The sequence below is a fragment of the Artemia sp. Qi Xiang Cuo genome, chromosome 6, assembly GCF_049724085.1.
Source record: "Artemia sp. Qi Xiang Cuo chromosome 6, ASM4972408v1, whole genome shotgun sequence".
Taxonomy (NCBI): Eukaryota; Metazoa; Arthropoda; class Branchiopoda; order Anostraca; family Artemiidae; genus Artemia; species Artemia sp. Qi Xiang Cuo.
Window position 1 is genome coordinate 29,015,778 of NC_142799.1, and position 19,049 is coordinate 29,034,826.

The following is a 19,049-nucleotide window of genomic DNA, read 5'->3' on the forward strand; positions in this document are numbered from 1 at the left end:
TAGAAAATAAGAGCAACGGAGGGGAGTTGGTTGCTCATATATCACTTTTGACTCTTAAATTTGGGACTAGAACTTTTCATTTCCAACCAAATTTACGCCTTCCCAAATCTTTACGACCCCCCTTTCATGTGAAGGCACCATGGATGCACATAGCGTCTTTTAGGCTACTCGACTTTCCCTGAAAGTTCTAACTTAATAACCTTGACTATTCCTGAGGTATCACACAAGCTCCCCTTTTTCTTTATAAAGTTATGTTTAAACTATTGGCAATGTACATTATTTACGACCCTTCCTCCAGGGCCTGTGGGGGTTACGTCATATTTAGAGGCACATTTATTTGACGTTTTGATTATTTTCAAAAGAATAGCTATTTCTAAATTTTGATCGAATGTCTTGAAGGGCACAGGGGAAAGGGGGGTGGTTAGAAAAGAAGGGCAAGGGAAGGGGCTGGCTGTCCTCCCATCGCTTTTGACTCATGAAAAAGGCACTAGAACTTTCAATTTTCAATTGATTGAGCCCCACTCAGAAGTTTTTACGGCCACCGCTTTCATACTAAGTGACTTGGGGAAAAAAATAATGCATTGAATGCTCATGGCTCTTTACTACAGGCAACGCTAGAGAGTTGCTTCTGCTAAACCGTTCCATCTTTCCTCTGTGTTTCTTGATGTCAAGCTTATTTAAAAGTAGAGTAACTAATTTAAATAATTGATTAAAAATTAAAACTAGTTTTAAGATATTTTTGTTATCATTAAATTAAATTAGTATTCAGCTGCCAATGAAGACCTGAAAACGTATGTTGGGTTAGGAATACCGTATTTTACTTAGTATCAATTGTTCCATTATTCCTCTTTATTCTTTCACCTTTAGATTAATTTTAAAAAAGATTGAGTGTTTAAGAAGCCCGAAGCTTAGCAAAGAGTACAAATCATCTTTGGATTCAAATCAGAAACAGCGTTGTAGCGCTGCCTAAGTAAAGACCCATGTACTTTTTATGGATTACTCCTTCTTGTTTTTCCTCCCATGCAGCTTCGTATACAAGAGGTGGCCTTGGAAACTTAGGAGGGGGCTCATTCGATTGAAATGTCTAGTGCCCTTTTTAAGGATCAAAATTGACTGAAGGGCAAACAGCCCCTTTTCACGTCCTAGATAAGACCACTCCCTGCGTTATTCCTTTTTACTCTTTTATAGTAGTGCGTAGAATGATTTTTTTTTCATAATGAAGACGATGTCGCCAGGCTCTAGGCGGGTTCTATGAAATCAAGCTCCGTGGTGTCGGTCAAGACGATGCTCTACTTTACCAGTAACTTGATATGACCTGACAGAACTCAATAAATCCATTCCAGAAGTTTCATTCTTAATTGTATTAAATAAAAAAAAAGAAGTTTTTTTAAACTGAAAGTAAGGAACGACGTTAAAACTTAAAACGAACAGAAATTATTCCGTATATAAAGGGGGCTATCCCCTTCTCAACACCTCGCTCTTTACGCTAAAGTTTGACTTTCTCATAGCTCCATTTTTTTTAAACAATAAAAAATTTAGCATAAAGAGCGAGGCGTTGAGGAGGGGACAGCCCCTTATCCTGATTCCCAGCTCGATTCCCGCTGGGAATCGGGATAAGGGGCTGGAACGACGTTAAAACGAACAAAAATTATTCCATATATGAAAGGGGCTATCCTGTCCTCAACGCTTCGCTCTTTACGCTAAAGTTTGACTTTCTCACTGCTCCATTTTTTTAAACAATAAAAAACTTTAGCATAAAGAGCGAGGCGTTGAGGAGGGGACAGCCCCTTTCATATACGGAATAATTTTTGTTCGTATTAAATTTTAATGTCGCTCCTTACTTTCAGTTAAAAAAAACTTGTTTTTTTTCATTTCATTTCTGAATGTTTTGAATTAATGCAGGTTTTGATTTTGGATCACCGTAAATGAACAGTTAAAACATAATTTGTATATTAATTTTACTTTTATTTGGTTAAATGGCTTTCTCGAAAGTTGTTTAGTTTTATTTACGAACGATTTTATTTAGTAATAAATATACGTAACTTACGAATGAACTTACGTAACGAACTTCTATATTCATAAATTTTTATTACGTATATTAGGGAATACGACCCCTAGTCAATACCTCGCTCTTTACGCTAAAGTTTAAATTTTGTTCCAATTCTTTAAGAATGACCGCTTAATAACAAAGGCCGTTAATTACAATAAATACCTTTTATGAAAATACTAAAAAATCTTTGGCTTAAAGAGCAAGGTATTGACTAGGGGGTAAACCCAATGATATATGTAATATTTTCTGCTCGTTTTAAGTTTTGATGTTGATGCTTACTGTCAGTTGAAAAACTTGTTGTTTTTTTAATTTAATTTCAGATCTTTTTTTTAAATAATGCTGGGAAATCCGGCCTCCCCTTCATATCAATGTCCCTTCCCCCATTAAAACTTCCTTCATGGAAAGATCCTCCCACACAAACCCCGACCCACCTCCCCACTACCAAAAAAAAAATCCCCGCTGAAAACGTCTGCATACTTCCCAATAACCAATACTATATGTTAACATTGGGTAAAGTTCATAGCTTTCAACCCTCCCCCCGGGGACTTCGGGGGATTAAATCATCCTAAAAGACATATTTATCATATTTTTGAACATGCTGAACAAAATGGCTGTCTCAAAATTTTGATCGGGTGACTTTGGGAAAAATTGAGCGTGGGAGGGGGCCTAGTTGCCCTCCATTTTTTTGGTCACTTAAAAATGGCACTAGAACTTTTAATTTTCATTCCAATGAGCCCTCCCACGATATTCTAGGACCACTGGGTCATTACGATCACCCCAGGAAAAAAAACAAAAAAAAACAAATAAACACGCATCCGTGATCTTTCTTCTGGTAAAAAATACAAAATTCCACAGTTTTGTAAATAGGAGCTTGAAACCTCTACATTATGGTTCTCTGATACGCTGAATATGATGGTGTGATTTTCATAAGGTTCTATAATTTTTAGGGGGTCTTTCCCACTTTTTTCGAAAATCACCCAAATTTTCTCAGGCGCGTAACTTTTGATGGGTAGGCCTAAACTTGATAAGACTTATATATTTAAAGTTAGCATTAAAATCTGATTCTTTTTATGTATCTATTGGTATCAAAATACCGTTTTCTAGAGTTTCGGTTACCATTGAGCCGGGTCGCTCCTTACTTACAGTTCGTTGCCACGAATTGTTTGATAATGCCTGAGAAAGACTATTGAACCATCTCATCAGTTCGGAAGTTATGATTTAAGCACCTCACGCTATTGGCTCGTAAGGAAACTTTCTTGGGCTGGGAATCGGGATAAGTTAGGTCATAGAACAGTTGCTCTTTGGATGTGTTCGTTCATAAATGTATAGCTCAGGTAAGGAATATCTTCGTGATTAAAAATAATATATATATAGGAAAAAACTAATATTCATGTATAGCTAGAAATGATGTTGCAGCAAGACAGATCTCGTATTCTTTAATAAAGTGTCTTTGATCCTTAGCGAAAACAACTTAATAGGCTAAAAAAAATTTTGGATATTATCTTTTTAATTAAAGCAAAACAAAAATATATGATAAGAGCAGGAAGAGAAGCAGTTAAAATATATCTCTTTCTTAGATTTTGAATGGAAGGGGCTGCTACCTTCGAATAGGGCTATTTCGTCTTCTTCTGCCATAAAAAGACAAAAAATTGCCAATAGCGTAGGGGAGGGGGCTATTTGCCCTCCTATCACTTTTTACTCTTTACAAGGGAAATAGAACTTCCAATTTCCAATCAAATGAGCCTCCTTCAACCTTTTCCATAAAAACATTATATATCCCCGGAGCATAACTGACAGCCCTTGCCCAAGGGCTCTGAAGGTTGTATCAACTCAGAAGAAATTGTTATATAATCTTTTGACTATTTTGAGCACAATGGCTATCTTAAATTTTCGATTGGATGCATTTGAGAAAAAGTGGGTGTGGGGGGATGGTGGTGTTGCCCTCAGATTATTTTTGGCTCTTAAACTGGGGAACTCAAACTTTCGATTTTAAATCAAATGTACCTCCTCCAAAGTTTATACGACCATACCCTTCCATTAAACCTTATATATTCCAGGGGAATAGCTAACAATCCTTGGCCCCGGGCTCTGCAGGGATGTGTCTACCCCAGAGGCATTGTCAAATGATACACGGACTGTTTTGAACAGTATGGCTGTCTCAAAATCTCGATCGAATTCATTTGGGGAAAATGACGTGGGGGGGGGGGCTGTTGCGATCCGATGACTTTTGACTCTTAAAATAGAGCTAGAACTTTCAATTTCTAACCAAATGAGCGCCTTCCGAAGATCATGCATCACCCATTCCATAAAAATCTTTTATGCCCTTGGGGCATAGCTTATAACACTTGTCCCTGGGCTCTGGAGGGGAGAGTTTGTGTCGACCCCGAAATTTTTTTTGTATGATCTTTGGACTATCTTGAACCAAATGGTTGTCTCAAAATCTTGTTCGAATGCATTTGGGGAATAGAGGGCGTGAGGGGGGGGCTAGTTGCCTTTTGGTCCCTCTTTACTCTTAAAAAGGGAACTAGAACTTTCGATTTCTAATCGATTAACCCCCATCCGAAGTTGTTACGACCGCCCTTTACATAAGAACCTTATATACCCCCAGGGTATAACTCACAACACTTTCCCCCGGGTTCTGGGGGTTGTTTCGACCCTGAATTTTGTTATCTGATCTTTGAACTATTTTGAAAAAAATGCCTATGTCAAAGTTTCGGTCGGATATATTTGGGAAAAGAGGGGGCAGGAGGGGGGAATCTTGTTGCCCTCCGATCACTTTTTACTCTTAAAAATGTAAGTAGAACTTTCAAGTTGCAATAAAATGAGCCCCTCCGAAGTTTATACGATTACCCATTCCATAAAAACCTTATACACCCCCAGGGCATAACTTTCAACACATGTCTCCTGGGTCTGTGGGGTTGTGACGACCCCAGAGTTTTGTTATCAGATCTTTGAATTATTTAAAAAAAAACAGCTATCTCAAAATTTCGATCGGATGTATTTGGAGAAAAGAGGGGGTGGGGGGGGGGGGGGCTGGTTGCCGTCCAATCAATTTTCACTCTTAAAATGAGCAGTAGAACTTACAATTCCCAATCAAATGAGCCTCCTCTTAAGCTTATAAAACCACCCCTTCCACAAAATCCTTAGATACCCCGGGGCATAACTTTTAACACGTACTCCCGGGCTCTGAGGGGGGTTGTGTCGATACTGAAGTTATTGTTATCTGATCTTTGAACTATTTTGAACAAAATGACTATCTCAAAATTTTGCTCGGATACATTTGGGGAAAAGAGGGCATGAGGGGGGGGGGCTAGGTGCCCTCGGATCACTTTTAACTCTTCACTTAATCACTATTGGGCACTAAAACTTCCGTTTTTGAATCGAATGACCCCCTTCGAAATTTATACTTTCCATATGAAGTGCTTCTGGGAAAAAATAATAATAATAGTAATGAAACATTGAAACCTCAGGGTCTTTACAGAAAGCCCCTTAGCTACAAATTAAAAACTCCCAGCACCCCTTTCTGTACTTCCAAAAATCCAGTTAATTAACTTTCAGTCCCTGGAATGGTGTTAATAATGTCTTATTAGCTCTCATCTATCGCTCACATGATGTCGTTGTAAACTAATTTAAGTAAATAACCCAGTGAAAAATAACGGAGTGGTTGGAACTATACTGGTTCTTGTCATGTCTATCCGGCTACAGAATAGTCCTTTCTATAAAATTGAGACTAGATAAACTTCCGGATGATAGGATAGTGGCTAATGGAAACTGGATATAAGTAGTTGTTGAAAGATAGGGGAAAAAGAGGGGATAGCCCAAATTAAAATTAGTTTAAATAATGGCTTGTATGAACTTTGGAACGCTGATATAGCAATTTTACAAGAGAGCCTAGAGTTTGTTTGAAAAAGACCATACAAGTTTTTGATTACAGTTCTGGCTAAAAACTAAGTGTTTTATTTTAATTTTATGTTTTATGATTGTCTCTTTGGAAATGTTTTTCTTTATTTAATTATTGGCTTTAATTTTAACGATTTTTATGTTGAAAGGGAGCGGGAAGAGGGCTATTGTGAGTGTTGATTTGGATGATTGACATGATTGAGAGTGGTAGGGAGGCGGGGTAGTCGGGAGGAGGGGTTGTAGGAAATTATATTTTGGGTGCGTCGTTAAAATGATAAAGTTGAATGAACCTGGTTTGTTGTTTAGCTCCTTTGTTTCTTTTTCATTTTATTTTCTTTTTATAAGTTATTATTGCATTAGAGTTAATAGAACTGGCTAGTACCTTATGCTCCATATTACCAGCAGAAACGACGTGGTCTCATGTTCCTCGAGCTAAGATTCGACAGTGGATTCACAATAAGGATGTTGGCCAGCTCCAACAGATGGTATTGCAAAATCAAGGGACTAGACTTTTGGGCGAAACTGCTTCATCAGCAGCTGTCAGGCAATTTATTCAGTCTATTCCAGGCATAATGGTATGAGTATTTTCTGATAGATAATTTTGTTTGACTTCATTTTCTTTGTGTTTACAACTAAAATGAGTTGAAAAATGGGCAGAAACTTTAATTAGACAGTTAACTTATCAAGAAAAAAATAAAGAATTATTTTGTGCAAATAACATCATATTTATTTTTGTTTTGCTTTCTTTTGCATCATTTTTCATTGTTTTTTTTTGCTTTCACAATTTTTCATGTAACGTTTGTCTTTTTCATTTTTATATGCATATGTTATTTTGTTTAAACTAATTTTGTTTTTTTTACCTCTTTTCCCCGTTGATAAAGGTTTCAAGATTTGCAGCCAGAATATTCATACTTATTATTATTTTAACGAAAGTTCTTTTGCTTTTTGTTGGAAAGTTCATTATCTTATTAAAAGTTTAACTAATTTTTCTGCATTTTCATTGTATTTTAATTGTATGTTTTCTGATATTCACTGGTGTTTCATGTCGCATAATATACGGTATTAAACTATATGTAAACTGGTATTATATGTCGACATTCACTGGTGAAAGTCCGAAATACCTTTTTATCTCCTTGGATTTAGTAAGCGTTGCCAGTCAACTTTTTCTGTTTAATGCAAGATTTGATGATGACAGGCTAGGTTAGATTATGTTTGGTTTGGTGAGGTTAGATTTCTGATAGACTTACCATTTCTGATAGACTTACTCTATAAAGAGGAATTTATTCATCTGATTTTTAATAACACCTCAAAATTCTTCAAAATAGCTCCGTTGAGCGTCGATGCACCGCTACCAGAGCGATTTCCATGATTCATAGGCTCCCTCGAAGTCGGCTTCCGAAATACCTTTTAAAGAGTTGGTTGCGGCCTTCTGAATGGCGGCAACGTCATCAAAACGACGACCTTTCAAGGCGATTTTTAATTTGCGGAACAGAAAAAAGTCTGCCGGGGCTAAATCAGTGCTATACGGAGCCTGTGGTAAAGTTGAAACCCCCTATCCAGGCCAGGTACGACGTCACATGGATGGTGGTGTGGCTCGGAGCGTTGTCGTGGTGGAGCTTCCATCGATCGGTAATCTCTGGTTGCCTCCTCTTCATGTTTTGGTTCAATCGCGTAAGGATGTCTTTGTAGAAAGCAGCGTTGACAGTTTGTCCTTGAGACACAAACTCACTGTGTACCACCCTACGGTTGTCAAAAAAGACCATGAACATGGTCTACCCCTTTGACTTGGCCATTATTTCCTTTTTGGGGCGCGGAGACCCCTTTGTGTGCCATTCGGAACTCTGGCGTTTGGTCTCAGGGTCGTATTGGAAAACCCAAGTTTCAATGCTTACCGTCGACTTGCACATGTTAAGTTCTTCCACTATGAATTGCAGACTCAACCGACGGTCGGAGTCCAAGAGTCTTTTAACTTTTGACACGTTTTCATCCGATGAATTCATCGAAGGGCGTCAAGCTCGATCTTTGTCCTGAACTCTCTCCCACCCGTCTTTGAAGTCCTTGTGCCAACGAAAAACCTAGGCTTTCAACATGGCATGGTCTCCGTAGGCCTACTCAATCAATCTGAAGCAGTTTCGCTCAAGAGAAAGCAGAATTTGATTGGGTATCGCTGCTCTGTCGTCCGCTTCATTTTTTTACTTTTTATCCCGTGACCAAAATGAAAAAAACACACTTTGCGAAACTATCGATCCTCACCCTCTCACTGTCCAGCCAGAAGCGACTACCGCGGGGTGCGATGCTTTGGCAAGGCAAGACCCCAATCACCGATACACCCAGGGTTGCCACCCTGGCCTGGAAGAAATTACTTACCCTACCGCCGAACGCGCACCATAAAGCATCGATTTTTTACTATAGGAGGATAATCAATAGGATTTCCACAATCTTTTTTCCTTTTTTCTTTTTTTTTTTTGTCTTCTCCTCCTTTTCTTTCGTTTTCATAAAATGATTGAAAATTCCGGAAACCTATAAGGTCAAAAATCCTTTTTTTTTTATTATTTAGATGTATTACTGAATAGGCTTCTTATTCCAGATGCGGTGTATCCAATACGTCAAAAAATAGTCTAGAATCTTAGATTCTGGAAATCCTGCTGGTAAAGCTTGGCTTTATATTTATCAATGGTTTTTAGGTCATAGAGTTCCTATAATTGAAAAACTAGAGGAACAATTAACAAAGATAAACAGTCAAAAATTAGAGTCATAAAGTAAGTCAGGCAACTAAGTATTTTAAGTTCGAGATGTGTTTGGGAATGGTTGACTACAAAATTTGTCTGCAGGATTCCGTTTTTAGTTTGAAATCTAAACCTTTCAATTTTGCATTTTTAACAGGAAATTTGCCATTCTTAGAACACCAATTGGGCTGGTCTTTAAATAAGAGATAAGCTGCTTACAAAGATTTCTGGCGTATTTTAAAGCAATTAATTTAGGATTTTTTTTTAACTGTTTTTTTCTGGATTCTCTCTCGTTCGTATTCAAGGGAATCAAAAACCAATACAATTTACGTCACTTCAAAACGAAAATGACGTAATCGGATACCGGTTTAGTTGTAAAAATACGTAAATTAAAAAGTGTACCTCAAATTGGACTCGGGCTGCCAGGAAAAAGAAAACTTATATAACATACAATAACTATTTTCGAAAAAATATAATTGTGTCAGTTTTCTTCAGGTCAGGCAAATCATACAAATTGAAAAGTAAGAAGAAAAATATGTAGTCACAATTAAAAAAAAGTCGCACTTAAAAGACTTTAATGGTCCTTGGCCTCATCGGAATTTAAAGTATCCACTAGTGTCAAATTCTGACTGAAGGGATCTACTTGTTTCGATTTCTTGATAGCCTGAGTCAAATCGCTGGGGATCACCCAGTCATCTACTCCACTTGACGACCTTAGAGCAAGTTTTCATCAAGGACAAAACACTCGAGACATTTAGCCTATTCCGGTTTTAGTTTTGATCACCGACAAAATCAAGAACTGTCTCTCTGTTCCAGCACTTGAATGGGGCAAGCTGCAGAGAGTCAGAAAAAATTTGGGCAAGTATGGAAAAAGTTCGTTTCCAGGAGCATCTTTAAAAAGGGACAAGGCTAACTAACAAACGTAGCAGCTGTTATGAGAGTCTGGGAAACTATTTTGAAAACAAATTAAGCCGGCATACCAGTCCTGATCTTAAATAGTTTGCCTTTCAAAGCGAGTATAAAAAAAAACCGAAAGAAAAGTAGATTTTTAAGCACTAGGGTTGACGCGAAATCGCAAAAATAAGAGCAATAGTAGCCATAATATCTAACGTAATTGAAATCAGATTTTGTAATGAATGGACCCTAATTTCATTCCCTACATTCATCGAAAATAGAAAAAGTTTTGTTTACTACAAATCATGACTTTTTAGTAGATTTCGGGAAATTTACTAGATCCTCTAAATTTACTAGATTTTCTGTTTTTTTTACTAGATCTAGTAAAATCCTACTGCCGGTGGCAACCCTGATACCACCTATTGAGAGCGGTCTGGTGGCGATTGGAAGGTTGCGCGTTGGCTAGTTTCATTACTTTTTGGACGCAACTTGTATATATATATACATATATATATATATATATATATATATATATATATATATATATATATATATATATATATATATATATATATATATATATATATATATATATATATATATATATATATATATATATATATATATATATATACACATAAAGTATTCCCTTCCCTTAGTCATAATTTACTTCTTCATTCTCCTTTCACAACCTTCAAAGCATTCGCGAAATTGTTGCTCTATTACCATTGACGTCTCTGACGCTGATTCTTTAATGGTCTCTAAAGTTTAAAAATGGTACCCTTTCAATTTTCTTAATTCTTATCAAGGAAAAGGTCACAAGGGGTCAAATCCGGTGAACAGGGTGTGGTGTTCTTCAAGAACTGTAGTGGCTGTTTTGGCAAAACTGCTGAACAATAATGACAGTATTAGAGAATGTATTGTCATGTAAGGAGCAACACGGCTCCTCTGGTGGATCTAGGGGGCTCACTTCCCCCAATATTCTTTTCTGGCGCTCTCTTTCCCTGTTTTTTTCTACTTTTTTTTAGAATAAATTTGTCAATTTGGTCAGTTATTGGCACCCTTGTCACATTGCCCCCATCCCAAGATTTTGCTCATTGGCGCCCTTGTCACACTGGCCCCCCAAGATTTTGCTCTAGATCCGCCTCTGCACGACTCAAAAGTAACCGAAACTCTTAAAAAAGGAATTTTGATATCAATAGATATATGAAAGGAATCAGCTTATTATGCTAATTCCAAATAAATAAGATTCAAAAAGCTTAGTGTTACCCATAAAAGGCTACAAACTTGAAAAAAAATGCCTGATTTTCGAAAAAGAGGGGAAATTTTATGAGAATCACACCATTAGAGTCAGCGTATTAGAGAACCCTATTCTAGAGGGTTCAAGCTCCTATTTGAAAAAATGTGGATTTTTTTTTTTTTTTTTTTTTTTTTTTTTTTTTTTTACAAAGACACTGTTTTATAGAAGATCTTGTTACACTGGTTGGTACTTGTATGATAAAACCCCTGCATCTCAAGTTGTTCATGCATTGGCGCAGTGTAAACCGGTTTCTTTCGCTAGTTTCTTTCAACTTAGCGTAAGGAAAGACAAAGAGAATTGATAGAATAGATGGAAATATATAATTTGGGCCAGAAAACAACTCTTACTTCATAATATCAGAATAATTGTAGCTGACACATTATGCATGTAGACCCGTAGTACTTTATCCCCTCCCCCCCCCCTAATGTGCAAATATATAGGACTAATTTGCTTCTAATGTATTATATTTTCATCATACTTAAGTATATTTTAGTAGGATTAACCTAACTTCTCTTCTTGAGATGAAGGGGGTATATCATACAAGTACGCACTGGTTTGCGAACATTTTGTAAGAATGTGCACTTGCTTCTCATTGGTAGATCTTTTACAGCATAACAATCATAGACAATTCCACATTCGTTCCGGCGTGTTTGATTGAGGATTCCAAGATGACATTAGCTTTGGCATTACCACTAATACCTACTTAAAATTCTTATTGACGTGGATTTCGACACTGACAAAGCTTTTGAAATACTTCTGAAATGCAGGAGATTTTGTTAATTGTTATTAATTTAGCAAGGTTTTTTTTCCATAGAAGCAGTTTCTTAAAAAAAAGAGAAAGTTTAGAGCTAAAACCTAAAACAAACAGAAATAAGGCTATATAATAATTCAAACTTAAAACAAACCAAAAGTGCCATGTATGAATAAATGAAAAAAGAATGAACAGAAATTAGAATGAGTAATCACGTCAAGAATAAAGATAACAGACGCTGTATTGATGAACAAACTAATCTTGAAACGAACAAAAATTACCACAAACAAGAGTAAGTATACTCACCCTCAGCCTTCTTAAGGCTAAAATGTCATTTGCCCTTGACTGAAAGCAAAATACAATTAAAAGATTTTTCTTTTATAATTATAATTAATTTGAAAAAACTTTTCCACTAAATCAGTTTTTCAAAGAAAAGTAAAGAGCTCCATTAGGACAAAAATGAGCCGAAATAAAGTTAAATAATCTTCGAAGCGTAAAACTACCACAAATCGCTATTAATAAATAAATGAAACTTAAAGCGAACAGAAATTACAATAAAAAGCCGAGTTAAACACAAAAGGAGCAAAAATTAACGTGAGTAGGGCGGATAACCCCCATGCCTTCTCAAGACTAGAGCATAATTTACTCTGGTCGGGGATTGTCATTTTATTTGACATATACTGATATTTATTCCTTAAAGTTTTGATAATTTTTAATTTATGAAAGTAAAAAAAGTGAAAACATTTTAAACGTATTTTGTTTTCAGTAAAGCACAAATTATGCTCTGGTCTTGACAAAGCATGGGGGTTATCAGCTGAAAAAATCCTCCCTAAGCTTTCTTCCCTAATGAAAATTCTTCCCATGGAAAATCCCCCCTTCCTCCAGAAATTTATCCCGGAAAGTTTCCGTATATTTCCCAATAGCAAATAGCCAAGTAGGCTATAGGCTATGTAAATTAAAAGAAAAACTTTCCGAAAAATAAGTTTTCTAAGGAAAAGTAAAGGACATATTAAACTTAAGATCAGAAGAAATAAAAACCTACATTACTTCAAACTCTAAACGACCAGAAATTACTATTAAAGAATAAATGAAATCCAAAAAGAAACAGAGGAATTAAAAGGAATTAAACAAACAATCATATCTAACAAACATAGAAGAAGTACTAATATAAATGTGTAAATAAATCTTAAATCGAGTGAAACTTAAATTGAATATACAGATCAAGCTCGAAACGAACAAAAATTTCTACAAACTGGAGTTTGGGTTTTGCCTCCTTCTCTGTTAAAGTCTAAAACCTATTGCGTCATTGGCGTTTTACTGGAAACAGTGTGTGTCTTGAACAGTCATGTAAAGTACAGTAAAATCAAACTGAATGTTTGATTTATAATGCTATTAATAGTTGAAAGATCATCAGTTAAAGATTTTATTTCACTGTAATCTTATTTCCATTTTCAATGCTGCAATTTTTGGAAAAGAAAATATTTGTAATATAATTCGTTTTCAGTGAAGCACTAATGACGTAGTAGGCTTTAGAATTTTACAGTTAGGGCCAGTATCCAAACTCTTGTTTGTAGTGAAGTTATGTTTGTCTTAAACAGTCTTGGAAAGAACTAATAAAATTAACCTGAATTTTTGATATATAATGATATTAATTGCTCAAAGCTCATCAGCTCAAAATTTAATTTTAGTCCAATTTTCATGTTAATTGTCATTGGTGTAGTAATCACAAAAGAAGATATTTTCAACATAATTTCTTTTCAGTGAGGCGCCACTTACGCTATAGGCCTTAGACTTTTACAGTGAGAGAAGGAGGCAAAACCAAAACTCTTGTTTGTAGAGTTTTTTGTTCGTTTCAAGCTTGATTTGCATATTCAATTTAAGTTTCACTCGATTTAAGATTTATATGCTCGCAGTGGCAGATCCAGGGGAGGGGCGAGGAGGGCGCGCCCCCTAACATAGTGTAAAGTAGTGTAATTTACTTAATTAGCGCAAGTTTGCATTAATTAAACTTGCTCCTGACGCAAGTTAATGGGATCAACCTATTTTGCACCCCCCCTTAAAAAATTCTGGATCCACCACGGTATACTCGTTTATGTTAGTACCAATTGTATGTTTGTTTGCTATGATTTTTTATTTAATTTCTGTTGGTTTTGGGTTTCATTTATTCTTTAATAATAATTTCTGGTGGTTTTGAGTGTGAGTTAATGAAGTTTCTATTTCTTCTGATCTTAAGTTTAATATGGCCTTTACTTTTGTTTAATAAACTTCTTTGTCGGAAAGTTTTTTTTTTAATTAGTTTATGTCCGTTTTTGATTGCCAAAGTTCGTAGTGTTTCAAAATGTCCTATTTCAAAATAATTTTTCATTCAAAAATGAATTAACGTATTGGCATGAAATAATAAAAATAAACTGAATATTTGATATATAATGATATTAATTCCTGAAAGCTCACCAGCTCAAGATTTTGTTTCACCCAGGGCCGGATTTAAAGCTTTGACACTTCTAGGCCCAAGCGTTTTTGCCGCTCCGTTTTTGCAAGATTTTCGGAGAAATTCCCAAAACTTCGGGAATTGTGAGAGCTGCAGGGCCTAGTGGGCCTATCGATAAATCCTAGTCTGGCTTCACTGCTGTTTTCATTTTATTTTCAATAATAATTTATTTATTACCCACTATAAAAAAGAAGTGGAGTACATCAAGAACAAAAAAAAAAGAGAAAAAAAAGCAAACTCGCACACTTAATAATTATTTACATAAAACGACGTAAATTATGGTGCACAGTAAGACCTGCAGATAATGACAGCTTTCCCGCAAGCACAGTCACTTTTTCCCGTAAATCAGGGAGGCCGAATCGCGATATTAGATGCCCGTTCCGGAATTACGGAGGGAGGCACAAAAGGTACCGAGAAAATTTAAAATAACAAGTCCGGATAGAATTCAGATCTTTAGGCTTCAGAATTGGAAGAAAACCAGATAGAAAAAGAATAGAATGGTCGCAAAATGAAGAATATAATTTCCTAAGCGCTTTTCTATTGTACCTTCCTCTATTTGCAACAATTTTTGAATATCCTATCTGATTTTTTTTCTGGCATTAGAAACTGTCAGAGCCCGAAGAGTTTTGAGATTATTAGTAATGTGAAGACCAAACCACCGAAAAGAAGAGATACAGGGAATAGAGAAAAAAACACAGTTAAGAGAGAGACTCGCACTCGAATTAAATGAAGTATATTCGCACTTATCAACGTTCAACATAAGCCCAAATCGTCTGAACTGGTCATAGATCCAGCTGGCACTCGAATTAAATGAAGTATATTCGCACTTATCAACGTTCAACATAAGCCCAAATCGTCTGAACTGGTCATAGATCCAGCTGACAGAATGTGAGAGCCCAGCCCTAGAACGACTGACAAGGAGAACATCGTCCGCATAAGCAAGATACGAGACATCAATTCCATCAGAAATGAAAGTCGAAGGCAAGGATGAAAGGATAGGAGCAATATATAACTTGAATATAGTTGAAGAAAGCACATCACATTGACAGACACCACGCTTAAGAAACAGCTTTTATTCAGAAAGTACTCCATTACATTTTACCTGAATAAAAGAGTTAGAACACCAGTACCGTAACAAAACAACAATAGAAAGCTTAATATTATTGGAAAAAAGTGAATAAAGTGCATGTGAGTGGACTATACTATCGAAAGCTTTCGAAAGATCAGGATTACAGATATGAAGAGGAGATTCATTATTAACAGATTGTAATAGGAGGGAAGCTAGAACACGATGGGTGTGCTGACATCCCAGCCTTTTTTGAAAGCCAAATTGGTTTTCACCAAAATTAATATTTTCTGAATTGAAAGGGGGAAGAATATATTCAAAAATTTTGCTAATATTGCACGATACAGTAATTGGTCGATAAGAGCTACACTCTGACGAAGTTTTTCCACGCTTCAAAACCGAGGTGACTGTGCCACAGAGACAACTGTCGGGAACCATAGAAGATAAAAACATCTGAAACAGTAGCTGAAGGTGATCTATCAAAGTTGGGCAAACTACTTTTAGGTGATAAGAAGAAATTCTGTTTTGATCAACAGAGCTATATTACATGTTCTTAATAGCTTGACCAATATCAACAGTAGAAGCTGGTAATAAATTACTCTGAGAAATACGATTAGGCTAACACGACTCAAGAAGATTACTGAAAAGCTTTTCAACTTCCCGGTTCACCTTGCCGAAAATATCATTATAATACAACACCCAAGTATGAACTGCTATAGGACTTTCAGAAAACACACTACTAAGCTAATCCGAATTCAGAACATGAGACCCCTCCTTTCTCGATGCAGGAAAATCAAAACCAGACACCCTAGAATGCCGTAAACGTTTTTTTATAAGCACGCTTAATACTTTGCTTAAGATCGAAGACAACTCCTCGATTTGGCCGACAGCAAGACACCCATATTCGTAGCCAAAACTTAGCTTTATTCTTTACAACTTTTAATTCTGGGTCCAAAACCCATTATGGTTTTCTAGTTTTAGCTTTAATCTTTTCTAGAGGAACAGCAGTCACCTCTGCTTGTTTTAACCACCAAATTATTTTATCATAGTTATTCATTTAGAGACTGTTTATCATTTGAGAAACAGTTAGTAACTTTAAGCAAATGGTAAGGAACTTTTAAAGAACCCAATAATGCGGACAACGTAGTAATATAAAGTGCAAAATTAGCTCTACTCCAGTTATTCCTGTAAAGCCACTTAGAACTTTGTACAAATGGTCTAGTAGATAGGAAAGCGAGTAGTGAAGCAGAGAACGAAACCGGGAGGTGGTCAATATCACGATTGTCTTCATGAACAAGAACAGTTGATACATTAATATTTGGCGAGGAAACTACATGGTCAATATTAGTCAAACTTTCAGATTGGTGAATATATGAATAATCAACCCTTTTCTCGGGACTATATCGGATCAAACTGACTGACTTGTAATATCTGTGTTGAAGTCACCAACCACTATGAAATCATAACCAGTCGATGCAACAGACGCAAGAATAGCCTTGATATGCCGAGGCTTTCATATACGCGTTTAAAGCGGAAATAGTTTTTTGTTACACGGGAGATACACATTTATCAGCACAATATTACCAAACCGAACCGCAAGGATGAATTTATCACTGTGAAAACACACTGGAGAGAGCATCCGTTTAAGTAAAGCACCAAATATGCAGTAGGCCTTATGCTTTGACCGTTAGGGAAACGGGCAGTAGCATATTCTTGTTTGTATTGAGGAATACAGGTGTCTTGAACAATTTTGGAAAGAGCTAATAAGATTAAACTGGATTCTCAATTTTTGAAAAAAAACATCTTTAATAAGTGTTTTGATTGGGGGAGGGGCCATGGAAGGAGGGCCAGGGGTCAGCTCCCATAATGTTTTGAATAAAATATCGTTAATAAGTTTTCTTGGGAGTGGGGGTGCCGGGCTATGGAGAGAGGGCCGGGGGTCAGTTCCCATGATTTATCATTGATAGTTTTTTGGGGGAGGGAGGTGCAACGGGCCATGGAGGACCAGGAGTTATCTCCCATATGTGTTGGAATAAAATTAATGTTAATAGGTTGTTTTTTTGGGGAGAGGGGGCGGGCCATGGAGGGCCAGGGGTGAGTTGCCATAATTTTTGCAATAAAATGTCGCTGACAAGTTTTTCTTTTTGCGAATATGGGTCGGACCATGCAGAGAAGGCCAGGGGTCAGAGCGCTTAAGTTTTGGAATAAAATATCGCTCATAAGTTTTTTGACTGGGGGTGGGGATTTGGTTTATTTGCTCTTTGAACTATTTTCAAAACCCTCGCGTTAGAACCTCATATACCCCCGGAGATAACATACAACACTTATCCCAGAGCTTTGAGGGGTTGTATTGACCCTGGAGTATTTGCTATCCGATCTTTTTACTTATTTATGTATACAACACTGTTCGAAAAATAATTTTTGAAACGAAAATTAAAGGCTAATTTAAACTTAACCTCAGCAGATATAAATACACGTAAAAATTCAAACTCAAAACGACCATAATTTACCATTAAAGAATAAATGGAACCCACAATGAACAGAAACTAAATAAACAATCATAGCAAAAAACATAAAACAAATAATAATATAAATGAATAAATAGATCTTAAAGCGAGTAATGCTTAGATTGAATATGAAAATGAAGCTTAAAACGAAAACAAATATTTTGCTATTAAAGTATAAATGAAACTTAAAACGAACAGAAATTAAATAAACAATCAATGCGAACAAACATACAGTATATATTAATGTAAATGAATAAATACATCTTGAAAAGAGTGAAACTTAAATTGAATATGCAAATCAAGTTTGAGTTTAATAAAAATAACTAAAAACAAGAGTCTGGGTGTCGTCTCACTGCAGAAGCCTAAATCCTATTGTGTCATTGGTGCTTTAATGAGAACAAATTATATTACGAATGTTTTCTTTTGTATTTAATATTGAAAATAAATATTAAAATTACAGTAAAATTTTGAACTGATGAGCTTTTAGTAATTAATATCATTATGCATCAAATGTTCAGTTTAATTTATTAGTTCTTTTCAAGATTGGTCAAGACAAATATAGTTTCACTACAAGCAAAATTTGGATACTGCCCCCTTCTTTAACTGTAAAAACCTAAAGCCTTCTGCGTCAAAGGGTGCTTCACTGAAAACGAATTACTCGTATATTAAAAATTTATTATTTTCCAGTTCTTACAGCATTCAAAATGAAAATAAAAATTACAGTGAAAAAAAAAAAATCTTGAACTGATGGATCTTTCAACAATTAATATCATTTTCAACAATTATATATCTAATATTCAATTTGATTTTGTTTATACTTTCCAAGACTGTTCAAGACTCATATAGTTTTGCCATTTTTTTTAACTCTGCCATTTTTTGTCACTAATCGTGTTAGTTTGTTATGAAAACATTCTATGGCTTCTAGGCATTTCTATTTGAGCGGAAAACTGCACCTCAAACTTTGTGGAACGTGCATTTTCTTGCCTGAAACCCCAAAATGTAATAAAATGTCAAGTTTTGGAGTGTTCCACCACTCGCAAGCAAGTGCCATTGGGATTTTTCAATCGGCATGGTCAATTTAGGTGGTGGAGGGTAGGCTAATTCTCGTAGCAGCTCCATTCCATCGTGGTATGGTTCACATTTTCAACACCTGGCGTCCGGACTATCATATAATCTACCAATCATAAAACTACCCCAAATCAGTATCAATAAATAAATGAAACCCAAAACGAAAAAAAAAAATTAAAATAAATATTTGAGTCAAACTCAAAACGAGCATAAATTAATGTGAGTAGGGTTCAAAACCCCTATGCTTTCTAAAAGCCAGAATATAATTTGTACTTTACTGAAAAAAATTCAACTGAGAT

The 19,049-nt window shown here is 35.9% G+C and overlaps 1 protein-coding gene across 1 annotated transcript in view; it reads left to right on the forward strand.

Moving 5' to 3' along the window:
- Nucleotides 1–3,371: 3,371 nt before the first annotated feature.
- LOC148951085 (uncharacterized) overlaps nucleotides 3,372–19,049 on the forward strand; it is a 58,990-nt gene continuing 43,312 nt past the window's right edge. Inside the window, exons 1-2 of the mRNA XM_089090991.1 lie at nucleotides 3,372–3,384; nucleotides 6,296–6,525. Coding sequence (XP_088947117.1) covers nucleotides 3,372–3,384; nucleotides 6,296–6,525 — 243 coding nt within the window. The remainder of the gene's footprint in view (nucleotides 3,385–6,295; nucleotides 6,526–19,049) is intronic.